Raw genomic sequence first — 15,811 nt, forward strand, 5'->3', positions numbered from 1 at the left:
TTTATTACCTAATTTACAGTAGTTAATGTTATTTTACAGTACTCTGTTCTTCTTTTTTCCATTAACAGTACTGCACAATCTTTATGCTCTTGTCGCTTCTTATACCTTTGGTGGCAAACTTCTAGTACCGCATCTCTAATTAGTTCAGGTTCGGGTTCATATAGCGAACAGCTAAGATTTTTCCTACTGACCGCTTGTTTAGCAAGCAACCTGTTCTTTGATGATTCAATAGTTAATTAGCTGGAGTTAAGATGTTGCTGTTTGTATCGCGATAGCAAATCATTGCGGAGTATGATTTTATAGCTTGAGCAGGTGTTTANATACTTCAGATGTTAATTTAGTATCAAAAACGTAAAATATTTGAGTAACCCAAGAAATAGCCGAAGATTGCAGCGCCACAGCACTAGCGAAAATTTAAATTTGCCGACTGGAATGCTTTCGGATAAACGACGCTCTACTGTATTTGACTTTGCATTCATCCTCCTGAAAGGATCATTCCGGATTTTGGAGTGACTCTTACCCTCGCGCCTTAACTTCGGGTTTAGACTGAATCGGCGGTGTGTCCGATAAAACACACCTAGTGGCAGGACCCTACCCTAATCTAACGTAAACTAACATTTGACGGCCTCTGGTCCCCACATTTGGAAGAGAGAAAAATTTCTCGTTTCAAAAGATCAAACGTTGAACGGTTAGATAACAAAGAATGGTTGATAGACTTGGCTTTTTTAACTGACATATGTTAAAAATTGGACAGTTTAATCCTGAATCTCCAGGGAAAAAAACAAACATTTAGCTGAAATGATTAGCTCTATAAAAGCATTCAGAGCCAAAATACAGTTTTGGATAAATAATAGAGAGGTTGCGGCCGACGTTTGCAACGCGAAAACGGCGTACGTCTGACATTCAGCGCCGCCATCCAGTAAGCCTAGAAGTTTGACAATGACGTTTGGAACATTGAACATGAACATTGTCAAATTTCTAGGCTTACTGGATGGCGGTGCTGAACGTCCGACGTACACGTTTTCGCATTGAAAATGTCAGTCGCAACCTCTCTATTGTCCCCTCCGCGGATGCCCTTGATGTGAACTCTGTTGTCACCAAGCCCCGAAAACAATGGATTACTCCCTGCATGTGTGACTGGCATTATACGCCTATCATTCGTTTCTTGCCCCTCTTCATACGCCTTCTACATTATATATAACCTACTGTATATACATATCTATCGAATTCATTCTTCTCTCTTCACAATTCATTACAATATAATATATAGAAGAATAATTATTAAAGAATGAGAAAAAAATCAATTATCGTTTAGCAGTTTCAAGAACGTGGTTTGAAGTTGAGTAAGTATTATGGTCGGCTGGGGTTTCATAATAAACCTTACGCAGTTACCGGACGGATGGCCGAGTCGGTAAAGGTCTGTGGGTCCAGAAAGTTTCGGGGGATGATCCGTCGGGTCCCATCCCTCATCACTCGGCAGAACCCACACGATGAGCTCGATAAAAAGCCCCTCTTAGGCCATTGTCTTGGTCATCCCATCAGCGTTTTCTTTGTTTTTTTTTTTATTTAGGAAAATGCAACGACACACAACAAATCTTTCAGTTTACGAAAATAACAGCCAGCAACTACAATTCATTTTCGTTAGAGCCGTATGTATCCGGTAGAGGAGCCACCGTCTACGCGATAAATCTATAAGATAAAAATGGCGTCTAACGTTTAGAATTACCTTCGATAGTGTTTAGTGTTTGTAAATAAAGTAGAACAAAAACTCAGATTCCCTTTTCTCTATGATTTATATACATAACATGGGATCGCAATTCAGTACAGCTAATCTGAATCGCACTGGTGAGTATTTTTAATTGTTTTTTTTTAAATATTTAACATTACGTAAATAAATTCGAAATTCGAATCGCATTTTAATGGATTTATGTAATCATTACGATTAGTTTTAACCATAATGCCAGTCTGGTAACGTTATTAATTCATAGTGGTTGTAAATTAATAGAAAATATAAAACTTTTGTAATTTTTGGGTGTGGGTAAGGATCATTGGACCACAGAAATTTGACCCCACTGAGCTTACCTCCCATAAATAAAAGCATTGCTGAGTTAATTTGAAGTAGCACTGATATGAAACTCCCAAGATATAAAGCCTCCTAACTACTAATTATTATTCTTTAAGAATTATTATCCATAATTTACCAATTTATCTGAAATTTTGATTTTTCTATATTCAAAACGACTTCCAACAACTTAACACTTCATTGAGTAATAATAATCCACGAAAACCTTTCTGTACAAGTGTTATGTACAATGTACAAGTGTTTTCTATATTGAATGCTGCTTTCAAAATTATATGGAGTGTATATAAACACACAATTATGATCCTTTCATTAGCTATTAAAATTTAAATGTGAATTTCATGGTTTATAAGTGAAGCATTTCGAGTGATTCTGAAATGTCGTCGATGTGGAACTGTCAATATATTATAGCTCTTAACTAAGTTTTTGGTAGAACTTTCTTTTCGAACATCATTTTTTTCTATAATTTCATGATATTTTAGATATATATTTCGCAAGTTTCGTGTCAAATCAAATTCCTTATTGGATTCGCATACTTATGATTATGGTTGCTTAATAGTTATAAAAGATTAAGTTTAAATTGCATGACTACTTATCTGTATCAGTTTGAGATTTCAGATACAAATTTTATGAAATTAATCACTCTTTAATCTAAATATTTAATTAATAAAGTGTTTAATTTTACATTAAATTATTTTACAATTGCAGTTTTAATCCTGCTTATTGGCTTCGAATAATAATGTAATTACTTGATAATATAAAATTAAGTATGTTGATGTAAAGTTTTCCTGAAAGCAATAACGGATCACAAAAGTACAAATAAATGCTTGGCAATTATATCAACGTATTAATTCAAAGTTTTAGTTTGTATGATTCGGTTTTGAGTAAATGGCTTGGTCTAAAAATACTGTTCAAGTATCGAATTAAAGCCTTTATCCTGTAGATGATGCAGCCGAAGAGAGATTTGAGAAAGATGCAACGATTCAGGTGTGGCAAAGTGGCAAAGGTACAATGTTAAGTCTATGGGACAAGCATGTTGGGACCCCACCCCCGTTAACTTTAACCCAAGCAATGTTTTGTGTTTTGTAGTTTTGTTATTGTAAATACTTAATAAATTTACATTTTAATTATGAAGATTATTGTTTTTATTACCCTCTCTCACCAATCTCCCATCCCCTCAAAAGCCCAAACAATAACTGCGTATGCAGCTGGTTACTGCTAAATGATCATAAATCTTGATGCAATAAATTTATGAAATTCAGTTTTTTATATATTAAATTTTGTTAAAAAGTTCTCTAGAATAGAAGATACACTAAAAACATTAAGAGCATCTTTACAATTAGGCCTTTTCATACATCTCACAGACATAGTCAGTGAATGGAGTCGATCTTTATCCTGACCTTAAAGGTCGACTCTGCCATTTGATAGTGTTAAGTTCCTAAGGTGTGTGAAGGTGCTGTTTTAATGTTTTCAGAGTTCTTCTATCTTAGAAAACTTTTTAAATATATTCATCCTGACTTTTTTACCAATTGATATTTTTTATATTGATATTTTCAATTGACCAATTGAACAAACTTTATATAGTGAGTGGATCAGAAAGATGTCTTAAAATAAAGGCTGACTTTATTGTGCTCCCAAGATGTCTGAGAAATGACAAATAATGCTCTTTTAATTTCTTTAGTGTTTATTCTGTTTTAGAGAACTTTTTAGTAGTAATATTGTTGAAATATAGATGATTTGTGTAAACTTATAACATATTGCCTTGGCAGATTTCATTTTATTGTGTTATCTATTATGAAAATCACTAAAAATCAGTAAATGATATTGACATTATCATTAGGGAATCGATAATTTTCTATTTATAATGTCAATATTTGACATTAGTATTATCATTTTTTGTTGATATAATTCATAACATATATAACGGTTGCACAATATCCTATTCTTTGAATGTAATTTATAATTGAGCAATTATACATTCATTTTTTGGTACTTTTTAGATTATTTTTGTTATTGATCATCTTTTTATGACAAATTTCAAATCTGGAGGGTAAAAACATTTTTTTTTTTTTAAGATTTTCTAATTGTTATGTGGCCACTGGTGAATTTAGGCATAGATAAGCTAAAGTTTTTTCTAAGATTTTATGCTTTTAAGGACCTCTGAAATGAAGAAATTTGTTTGCCAATTTGCAATTTTGTCTACTTTTACAACATGCAGTACTAACTAGGATACTAGATATTGTACAGTAGAAAGTATCTTGTGATGTAGGCTTTGTTATATAAATTTTATACAAGATAGTATTCTTGGTCCTTATTTGCCGAGGGTCCTGCACGTTTTAAAATTGCTACAGTATATGGCATATATAATTGATTGTTCCAAAACTTGTAGCTGTTAAATTTTTAATGTTAAATTGTTACTTTCACTTTATTTTTTTTTCGGTGTACTGCACTGTAGCCATGATAATGCTGCTATTCAATCAAATTTTGTTGTTGCTTTTTGGCTATTTACTAATTCTAATTAGCTTTTATACTTATTTTCTTCTTATACTTCAATTGACTATTTTTGAATCTACATTTTTCAGTGACAAGACCATGTGAAACTCACTCTCTCTCTGCATTACTATCTCTGTTCTGATTATTATAAAGTGGTAAATAATGATGCCATGCGACAAATCATTTAAATAAATCAAAGATACTGTCTTCTAGTGTTAAAATTTTAATGGTGAATTAGAAATGGTGAATTAGAAATATAGGAAAATTCACAATTACTTTCTTTAATTTAGAAGATAATTTGGTTATGGAATCATGGAATGATGATTCTTTCACAGAAATTCTCCAATTGTGTAAAGCTTAATAAATATAAGAAACTTTCATAGCACATTACTTAAACAGAATTATAATACTAAGTCTTAGAATTTTAAAGTGGATGAGTCATTCTTTGCCTTTCATTCGTGCATTACCTTCCAAACTTTACTTATGTATATGGTTATCAAATATTTCTGAATTAACTTGGTGGTGTCAACATCATGAGAAAGAAAGTTAAAAAACTATTCTCTGTCAGGATATTAATTTTTCACAAAATTTTCATGTTTCTAAATATAGTTTAACCTTTTAATCAATATCTTGATGCTTATTGAACTTGGCCATTTATCAGAACCATCTAACTTCTTTTGAAACTAAAGAATGTTTATTGCAAGGACTGTCATTGAAAAGTATTTTTCCTTCACTACCTATATTTTAAAGATTTTAAAGTGAAGATTTTACTATGCGGCTATACTTTTTACAATGATACAGTAGAGTCCTGCTAGTCCGAACTAATTGGGACCAAGCTCTGTTCGGATTAGCCGAATAATTGAAATAATGCAGAAGCAAGCAGTAAAACAGGTCTGGTTTATATAGATCCAACATCATCAATGACTTTTGTTTCTGTTTTTGTGTGTAAGTACTGTATGGATCTGCTGTTTTAACAGGCCATGTCAAACACTGATTTATTAATTTTGTAAAGTATTAATACTTTACTACATTAAAATACAATATTTTTTTGTTGTGGGATTCTAAATCTTTTTGTACCATTAATACTATTTAAATTCAACTGGAAAATACAAAAAATGTATGTTTTGCGAGCTAAAAAATTTCCTCTCCACTGAACTGAAGCATGTTTGGATTAGAGGTTTGGACTAGCAGGACTCTACTGATGTTGTATTGCTATTTTTTAATGGGTTGCTATGTTTTAGCAATTGGAGAATCTCTTGATGATTTTTGGATATTGCTAAGCTTTCTTTTCTGATCAGTTTACTGCATTAATATTTATAATGCTAGATAAAATGTTAATAAAGCATAAAGCTTAATAATATATGTTAAGATAGACTATTCAAAAACTCTACATCATATTGCTGGTAACATAAGTGAATGATTGTTGCTATGTTAACTCATGCATATTGATTTTCGGGTATATTGAATAAATTTATTTTATGTTATAAAAAGTGAGTTATTACATTAATTGAAATACAGATTATAAGATCTGCAAATCTCAATCAATCCAGTAGGAACCAAATATCACTTTTCGAATGTTTTTGGCCTATCCTGAAGGCCTTCCTTGGAAACATTAGAATGAAATGGAATGTTCAATAAATCTGGGAACAGGAAATTTAATTTCAGATTGAATACCAATTTAAACTGATTGTGTCATGCAAAGTAAGTGTAGTGATTGGATTACAAGCCTTATAAGGTATAATCAATGCAGCTTGCAACATTTTAGAGCAGCGGTCACCAAACTTTTTTCACTGTGGGCCAGATAACTGGGAGAAATGACAAGCACGGGCCGCATAACCATTTTGTTCAATACAGTACAGTGAATACACAAAAAATAAAGACAACAACATATTTATTTACCAATACACAAATACAATCGCTGCAACAAGCTCGTAATCTCTTTTCTTAGAAACTTCATTGCAGGTATTTACATAAAAAGCACTCTGATATCCAAAGTCACAAAAAGTCGGCAAATTTTTTATTTCACTAATTTTCCCTAAAAAATATATTATTGTCAGATGCAAAAATCAGATTGAATCACTTCTGGCATTTTTACTTACACTTATTTGTATTTTTTATACTTAGTAAGTTCATCTACAATTTATAATATTTCCATATAAATAATTACGTGTTACCTCATTTGTGGCACAGTGCAGCGGCAGGCTGGATAAACTGACCTTGTGGGTCTTACTTGTTAGTTTTGTGACCCCCGTTTTAGAGGATTGTCCTTTTATTTTTGTTGTATTGCAGTTGCCTCCTCTAAATTGCCATAAAAAATTTCAAGGGCTTCAAGAACTCTAATATGTTCTCCATGTATAAATGTTTTTAACAAATATTTATGGTAAGCAAATATACACCCACAACTGCTGTAAATGATTGGGCTATAATTTGGATAAAATGATTTCATCCAAATTATAGCCCAATCGTTTATGGCAGTTGTGAGTGTATATTTGTTTAGTATTGGGTTTCTGTTGGTGTTTAAATTTGTATTTATGATAAAGTTTTACATAAGAAGCAATTGTAGAATCCTGAAAACTATATTCCAAGAACCATAGCATGATAATCCTCAAAGAAACTATGGATAGACATTGAAGTATGTTGGCACAAAGTCTTTGTTCTTAATGCACCATTTAGTGCATTATGATAACCAAGGAACTCTTGATAGCATTATCAGGATGTCTATGAGTTAATAAATGGTAAGAGGACCTGCAACTTCTGAGTTCTTCTTCAGCTGCAAATGTCGCACCTGAAGAAGAACTCAGAAGAAGTTGGAAAATGTTTGTGTAGTGTTCATTTTTTGTATTATATCCACCAGATATTGGTTGTGTGTCTTGTTATTATATACCCCACTTCACATTAGGATATATGTATGTGAAATTAATTTATGAAGAAATCTGAAAATTCCAAAAATCTCTAGATACTGCTTCAAATCTTTAATGTAGAAATTTTGAATTAATGTAAAATAATTTGGCAGAAGGTACAAATGGGTAAACTTTTGAAATGCAATGATTTGGAACATTACTTTGATAAGGCAGATTTTGAAAGATATTTGGAAATAAGTAATACAGTAATTGTCATAAAAGCTTTTAATAGAACAATTGATTTTTTTTTTTTTTTGAAAAATTAACTTTACATTAAAAATATAGAATATTTATAGAATGTATTTTGATATAAATAAATGGACCAAGTAATCCACAGTAAATTTTTATATCTAGCAATTATTATTTTCTGGCTGTTACAGAATGTAACATAGGAAAAGTATGCTGATTGGTTAGATTTTTATCTTCCTGCCTTGTATATTACATGTCTTGGTATTTTGACACTCCATGAGTCCAAAAAGTAAAAAAAAAAAATCCAGTAACATTTAAAACTGCTTGTGGTGCTGTCTGTTATGATATTTTATTAAAAACTTTGTACTTTTTTAATTATTATAAAATGACAAAAACCTTAATTTTGAGGTTAGGGATGAGTTTTATAAAAAGTTGTAAATGCTGATAACAAGTAGTTATTGTTATGTCCTCTACTTGAGATATGACACACACCCCTTTATCTCCCCACCATCTTGACCTTTAACCACCAAAATTTAATAATGTCAATCCCCCTAACACACAAACCTCCCTGCAAAATTTCAGAAACTTTTTGTCGAAAAGCATAGGAGTTGTTAAGTATCAAAGAGGGTGAACGAAACTGCCACAAACACATCAACATCCATCCATACATACAGAAAAAACTCCAAATTTTTTTTTGTTTTGCATTTTTTGATGTTTCAATGTCCCCTGATCCAAAAAAATTAAAAATTTTGGGGTCATTTTTTGTACCAGTTTCCATACTTTTCCTCTGTTATATGTAAACAGCCAGGAAAGTAAAAGTATTTACTAGATTTTGTGTTTGTGTGTTGGCATCTATTTTTTGTTACACTTGAGACTGTATGAACCAAAAATTTTGAAATTTCACAAAGTTATTACTATATATGTGGCATTGATGCTATTAAATTTCGGTGGTTAAAGGTCAGAGAGGTGGGAAGTAGAGGGGGTCATGGGTGATATCTCGAGTAGGTCAGACTTAATGAAAATTTTAATTATTATTGGCATTTACAATATTTTCAAAAACTACGTCATACCTCTAAAAGTAATGCTTTTGACTTTTCACAATGATTAATAATGTAAAAACTATTTTTAAATAAAATCTTGAAACAGATGGTGATACATACAAAATTTTAATTTAAACTTAAATACAATAGAACTTTGATTATCTGAAGTAATGTAGACTGATGTTATAACCGGATAAAACCATCAGTCAATAACTGATAAACTGAAACCTCGGATAACTGGAAACCCGGATAAAATGGACTGCTACAGCCATTTTGGATTAAAAAATATAAATATTTATGTAATTATTTAGGTAGTTTCATTTTGATGCTTCTTTTTGAATTTTAGTGAATTTAATCATATATAAAAATTGTAATTTATAATCATTTATTATAAGTTTATGTAAGTACAATAGTTTTAAGAGTAAAAATATACATCATTATAGTTGCATTTTATGAATGATTTGCCTCTCATTGAAACTAAATGATGAAAGGAAATAGATCATTTTGTAATGTGTGTCGTTTTTAATCGGACTGCCTTCCTTGCCCCTTAACTTTGTTTCAAGTGCCGAGAAAGTTAAGCACAAGCCCTTGCCTGCTTTTTAAATCATAAAATTATGAATTAATGATAAAAATATCATCAGCACATTCTGCAATTCATATCCATAAAATTCTGAGCATGGTTGTCATTTTCATTTATGCGCTAAGATGCCTGATTTATGTATGCCTGTGAATAGAGGGAAAATAAAATTTTAGTAACATTATAACAGCTCTTTAGAAATTGTTTTTTCACTTAAGATGATACAATAAAATGTATAAAGGTAAGATGTGTGGAATGACATTTACTATTATTTGTTATATATATTTGATGAATCATCGATTTTGTTTGGGTGTGTACGTCTGGATTTACATATTTCTTATTTGTAAATGTTTACAGTTATAAATTTTGCATGTATTTTTAAAATCTTATTAATGATACAATAATATTAAAAAGATTATTGTATAAGTAGGCATATTAGTTGATTTTTTTAAAGCCTGAATAGATCTTTACAGAATTACACATTTTCATGCCACTTTGGTTATTTTGTATATTAATCTGATGTTGATTGTTATTTTCTGAAAGTTTATTTAATAAACCATGTTTCCAAAATTGGAAAAATGGTTCATTAATATTAGATTTATACACTATCATATGATGATAGAAACTTTTTTATAATGCAAGTACATTCAGCAATACAAAATTGTTGTTGTCAGGCTAATGAATGTAGAATAGAATGTTGCTCTGTGCAGTATAACATTCTCTGTGTCCTATAACAGTGGTCCCCAACCCCCGGGCCATGGACCGGTACCGGTCCGTGGATCAAACGGTACCGGACCGCCCAAGGAACATTAAATTACTGGTATTTCCATTTTATTTACTATGGTAACTATATCGGGTTTGTGCGACTTTTAATGGACGACGGAACAACGGAATAAACTGGACATAAGAAACACACTTCGGGTGTCATTGTTTCCTATTACCCCCAGACGGAACCATCTTGTTGCAAAGAAACAAGCTCAGGATTCTCATTGATTTAACGTTCTAGTGAGTTAAAATGTTAAATCACATTATATTCATTTTTTGGTGTAACTTTTATTTTGAAAACATGTTTAAATACAATTAAATTAAAATTATTAAATTAAATCAATCTAAAATATAAACAATCGATGATGTCCCCCCTCAGTGGGCCGCGGTAAAATATCAAACGTTGACCGGTCTGTGGCGATAAAAAGGTTGGGGACCACTGTCCTGTAACATTCTCAAAATTTAAATATTCTAAGCATTTAAATTTTACAAGGAGATTCAAGGCTTGCAAGTACAAGAAAGAACAGAATTTAAAATAAAACACAAACAAAAATGAAAAATGCAATGAAACTCAATTTTTATGACATTAGTTTGTAGTGCGTTATAACATGGGACGACTAGGATACTGTTGTGTCATGTTTGAAAATTTTAAAAAGTGCGATCCACAGTCGTATCATTGAAAGTACAATACTTGCATTATAAAAAAAAGATTTTAATGCCTGACAGTGTATACATCTAGTATTATATCTAATTTGGCATTGACTTTGGAATACTATTTGTCTGTGATTTATTAAATAAGCTTATATATTAATACCAACTAGATTTATTATATAAATTTTGAGCTTTCAAATTTGAAGAGACTCGAATGGTGTAGGTTATCAACTTAGTATGCTGGAAATATTGTAGATTTATCCAAAATTTGGTATAAATACACTGTATAACTGAGGTTAAAATTCAACTTACATATCATTCTAACAAAATGAGCAACTAAAATTATTGTGTTTTTTTTGGTTTGTTGAGAGAGAGTTTTTCAAACTGTAAATAAGTCTAAAGCAGATAAGTAATTAGAAAATCCTTACAAAAGTAATTCCCTACAAAATAGTCAATTTATTAATCAACAGATGGCAGCATATAGTATGTTATTTTTCCATTCTTTGGTTATTTAGAATATAAATGCATGCTTCAAAATTTTAGTTTATTTGATTTAATTTAAAATTCTAAATTAATTTTTTTTCATAAAATGAAATATTGCAGCTTTGTTATTTTCATTTATTTATTATTATTATTTGTAATAGTATATTATTTTCTTTAGTAATATTAGTAACTGTTAAATTGTTTCAAATGATTTAGTTTTTCAGTTCACTCGCAATTAATGTTTGGTGGAGATTTGTGTGTAATAAATACATAATATTTAGCCATTAAAAATTTTATAGCATCATAACTCAAAATCTGTATGTTTGTTACGTATTTTTATAGAAGATTTTGAGAGAAAAATATGAATAGAAACCTTTGGAGAGTTTAAATTTTATATTTTCTATAAAAGTATGTTACTTGGCATGTTATAATACTTTATACAATAACATATTATGCCTTAATATGGTTTAATAGGAGTATTGTATGATTTCAGGTTACTAGATGGTAATTTTTATGATGATGTAAAAATCTTATTCTGATTTCAACAGATTATAAACAGTAGACTCAGTTGGCTATAAAATGGGTCATATTGTGAGTTAATTTAGATTAACTAAGGACAAATGTTCATCTAATTAATTTATTCTAGAGTTTTGTAAATAAATCTCAGCAAGGTATTAATTTAACAGGTGTCTTCTAGCTGTTTTATTATTATTTTTTTTTTGTGCACCTGCTCGTTCCGGCAGAACTCATCTACCTTCTATGCTGCATATAAATGATTATACTTTGAGATAGTCCTGTTGTTATACTGATATACTCAATTATAAATTCTAATAAATATGATTTAAGTGGTCAAAATTATTATTTTTTATTGTTATGAATTAATTTTCATGCCAGAGAACTTAATGCTGTAATATAAAATTTTAGTTTTTTTTAGAAAAATACTGATGATTGAAATTTCAGAAAATTTTGATAAGAATAACTTTGATAAAGCTATCAAAATGTTTATTTCAAATAAGAATATTTACCATTGATTTTTAGGAATTACTTTAGCATAAGGTCACAATTTTTCTTTTAATTTAAATAATAATGGATAGTTGGAAAGAATATGCAATAATAAATGCAAATACAGTGGTACCTCAGGATACGAAATTAATCCGTTCCGAAACTGAGATCGTATCATGAAAATGTCGTAAGGTGGATCATCTTTTCCCATACGATTACATGTAAAACCAAATAATTCGTTCCAACGCGAAAAACATACTCAAATTAAAGCCAAGTAATACATTAAAAAAACAACTGTAGTAAGAAAAACAAATGAAAAATGCGAACTAATGTAATGTCGTATGGTGAGTTTTTGTTCGTATCGTGGAGCAAAAATATGTTCGAATTTCATGTCGTATCCTGAAAATTTCGTATGCTGGGGCGTTTGTAACCTGAGGTATCACTGTATATGAAATTCTACTTAGCTTGCCATTAGATTAATATGTACAAAGCATGACATTCAAATAGAATTTAGGCGAAGATTGTTTTAAGGCAAAATATGTTATTTTCTGTATAAAAAAATTAATAACCTGTTTTATCCCTGTTTTAAAATATACTTAAATTTGGATTGATTGTACTTGCATCGCAGTGTCTGCATTAAGAATGTGTATTGATGTATCAAAAACACCCGTTCAGATTCAGATAGTTACCAAATACTATAAAAATTTTTACTCAAAACTCACTTTCTTATATCACAAATAACTGAATCAAGTGTTGTTATTGAACAAATCGTGCTGTCTAGTTCAGCTGTTGTCGACTTCTATTTCTCGACATCCATTGTCACGACAAGCTTTTAAGAGCTTGGTTAGATCCCGGATACCAAAATATTTATTTAAAGTTTAAATAAATTACTATATATTGTGTATCACATGCATTAAAATAAGCTGGTTAAACTCCCAGCTTCAATAAAGGTCAGAAACCATTGACCTAGATAACAGCTGATAATGGTAGTAAAAAAATAAACTGTTTACTAAGATTGAAGTGTTTATTAAAATTATTATTACAATAAGATAAATGTTTAAATAATCAATCAGTTTTGTTAATTCATCCTACAGATGATGACTATAAATATATTTGATTCAAAATTTCAAAAATTTAACAAAGTTTTTCATAGCATCTGAAAGTGAAAATTGATTGTTTCATTGATAAAATCAGTACAAAATATTTAATTGTTTTTAAAAAGCAATATTATATTTAAAAATGTGTTAATAAAAATTGAATGTTAAAAATTTATTATTCATTAGGTTATTTCAAAGTTTTTAAAAATGAACAATTGTATTTTTCTTCAGCTTATTGACATAGTTTTGAGATTGTTCTTGAAAAGAAATGTCTTTAGAAATTCCATTTTTTCAATCGGGTCATAAATCAGGAATCAGCTAGGTCATAACAGCAGATATTTACTATATTTAAATAAGCAAAATATATAATGTTTAATCTTAAAAAACAATCATTTTATAACTTAAGATTATATTTCCAGAAATTCGACTCTCGATAACTCGATGTTCTATAAAACTTGCTGTGTGGTTTGAAAATATATGTGTAATCTAATATTTATCTCTGTAACATTACACTGGAATCAAATAAGTTAATAGCATCAATTCCACATATAACAAAGAATATAACCCTTTATCCAATATGCCACCGCAAAATGCCACCATGCATATCTTTAACTCAAAAGTAATCACCAACTAGTCAATAGTTTTTTTTTTAAATTAAAATTTAACTAGAAATAGAAACATTGGTATGTAATTAATATATGCACAGATTTGCACATATAATACCTTTACAAAAGTTCTGCTGTTTAGACTATCAAATTTGCTATCTGTAAAACTTGTCATTTTCGGTAACTCTTCACCTTCTCAGTCTACATTAAGTCAAGTTTGTGGGACTGCTATATTTTGATATAATTTACAGCATTAAACATTTACTGTTATATACATATATAGTGAAAATTCATAACTGACAGCTCTCTAAAATGAATCCTCCTCCAAAATATAGATTTTGTGGTCTGGTATAAAAAAATTATATAACTACAATTGACCTCTTTTAGCAGACGTACTTCATTATGGACACAAAATGCAGTTGTTGTGTAGACTTCTCTTAATTAATGAATCCAGTAGATTCTCACCAAATCAACTTCTTTGTTTGGAGTTTTGAGGTTGCAGTTAAATCAATTCCAAAGAATTTAATACTGTATTCCCCATCAAGTTCTTAATTAACTCTGGCTTCGTCAACTGAACAGGGGCATCAGTTGACAAAGCAACCGAATGTCTTCCAAGCCACTTCATGGATTTCGAGTGCTGGAGACAGACTCTACCATCAGAAATTTGGAGTTTCTTCAAATTGGCAACAAGAATGCTTGCGGCAGTTATTACTAATGATTTGGATACAACACCGTCATAAATGCATAGGAAATACCATCACCGCAAACTGTTACGCAGATATAATTCAGAGATCTCGATTGAATGCACAAACCAGGATATAAAATAATTTTTTAGTCACTTTCCGAGATTTGGGAAACGTAGAATAATAATGACAAGGAAATTGCGTGTGAAATGACATCTGCTATAGAATTACCAGTAGTCATACAGAAAGCAGATAGTACTATATGAACAAACTCAAATGAATTTTACATTTAAAAAAAGATGCAGGTAGCAAAAAGCTAGCAAAAGATTTAATTATGCATAGTGAGAAATGGATTGCTACTATCAGTTGTAAAATATAAATATAACTGAAGTTTTAAAAAATAATGCTAACTATCATCACTTACTGTAATGTGCCTCATTTCTATTTTTACTTTCCTGGTTGTTATATATAACAGAGGAAAAGTATGGCGAGCGGTCAAAAAAATGATTCCTCCCAAGATTTTATATTTTTGGACTTAGGATACCTTGAAACGTGGAGAAATCAAAACAATTCGGGGGGTAATTTCTGTATCTATGGGTGTATGTGTTAGGCACCATTTTGTTCACCCTGTCTGAAGCTTAATAACTCTCGTTTTGTCGAAAATCTCTGAAATTTTGCAGGAAGGTCTGTTTATTAGGGGGATTGGTGCTATGAAATTTTGGTGGTTAAAAGTCGAGGGGGTAGGGAAATAATGGGGGTCGTCTGCATCTCCAGTCGGGTTGGACTTAATGACAGTTTTACTTGTTATTAGCAATAACAGTTTTTTTTACATAAAATTCATCCCTACCTGAAAATTAAGGTCATTGCCATTTTATAATAGTTAAAAATATAAAAAGTTTTTCAATATAATATAAAAGATGGCGCCACCAACATTTAAAATTCTGGGAAAGTTAAGAAACCTGCTTCTGGTTTATTTCGTATGTTACGTGTATTACATGTTCATAAATTAAAATAGTGCAAGCTACATTTAAAGATAATTTTCAGAAAATTTTTTACGTACAGTACAGACACTTCTATAAAGACGAAGTGTCCGTTATAGAAGGATTCTCCTATACTCACACACACATTTTTTCTCTCATACAGACAGACTGATACAGGTTTAATGTGATCTAGAAACGTGTGTGCACGCGTGCTATATATAGTTACTATACTACTATCATCATTATTTTTATTTCTTGTATTGAAT

The 15,811-nt window shown here is 30.4% G+C and overlaps 1 protein-coding gene across 1 annotated transcript in view; it reads left to right on the top strand.

Annotated features, from left to right (window-relative positions):
* The first annotated feature begins 1,663 nt into the window (after positions 1-1,663).
* LOC111633247 (protein neuralized-like) overlaps positions 1,664-15,811 on the top strand; it is a 49,117-nt gene continuing 34,969 nt past the window's right edge. The window contains exon 1 of the mRNA XM_023377784.1: positions 1,664-1,845. Coding sequence (XP_023233552.1) covers positions 1,788-1,845 — 58 coding nt within the window. The 5' untranslated portion in view covers positions 1,664-1,787. The remainder of the gene's footprint in view (positions 1,846-15,811) is intronic.

This window comes from Centruroides sculpturatus, unplaced genomic scaffold (genome assembly GCF_000671375.1).
Source record: "Centruroides sculpturatus isolate CEXI.00-Female unplaced genomic scaffold, Cexi_2.0 scaffold699, whole genome shotgun sequence".
NCBI lineage: Eukaryota > Metazoa > Arthropoda > Arachnida > Scorpiones > Buthidae > Centruroides > Centruroides sculpturatus.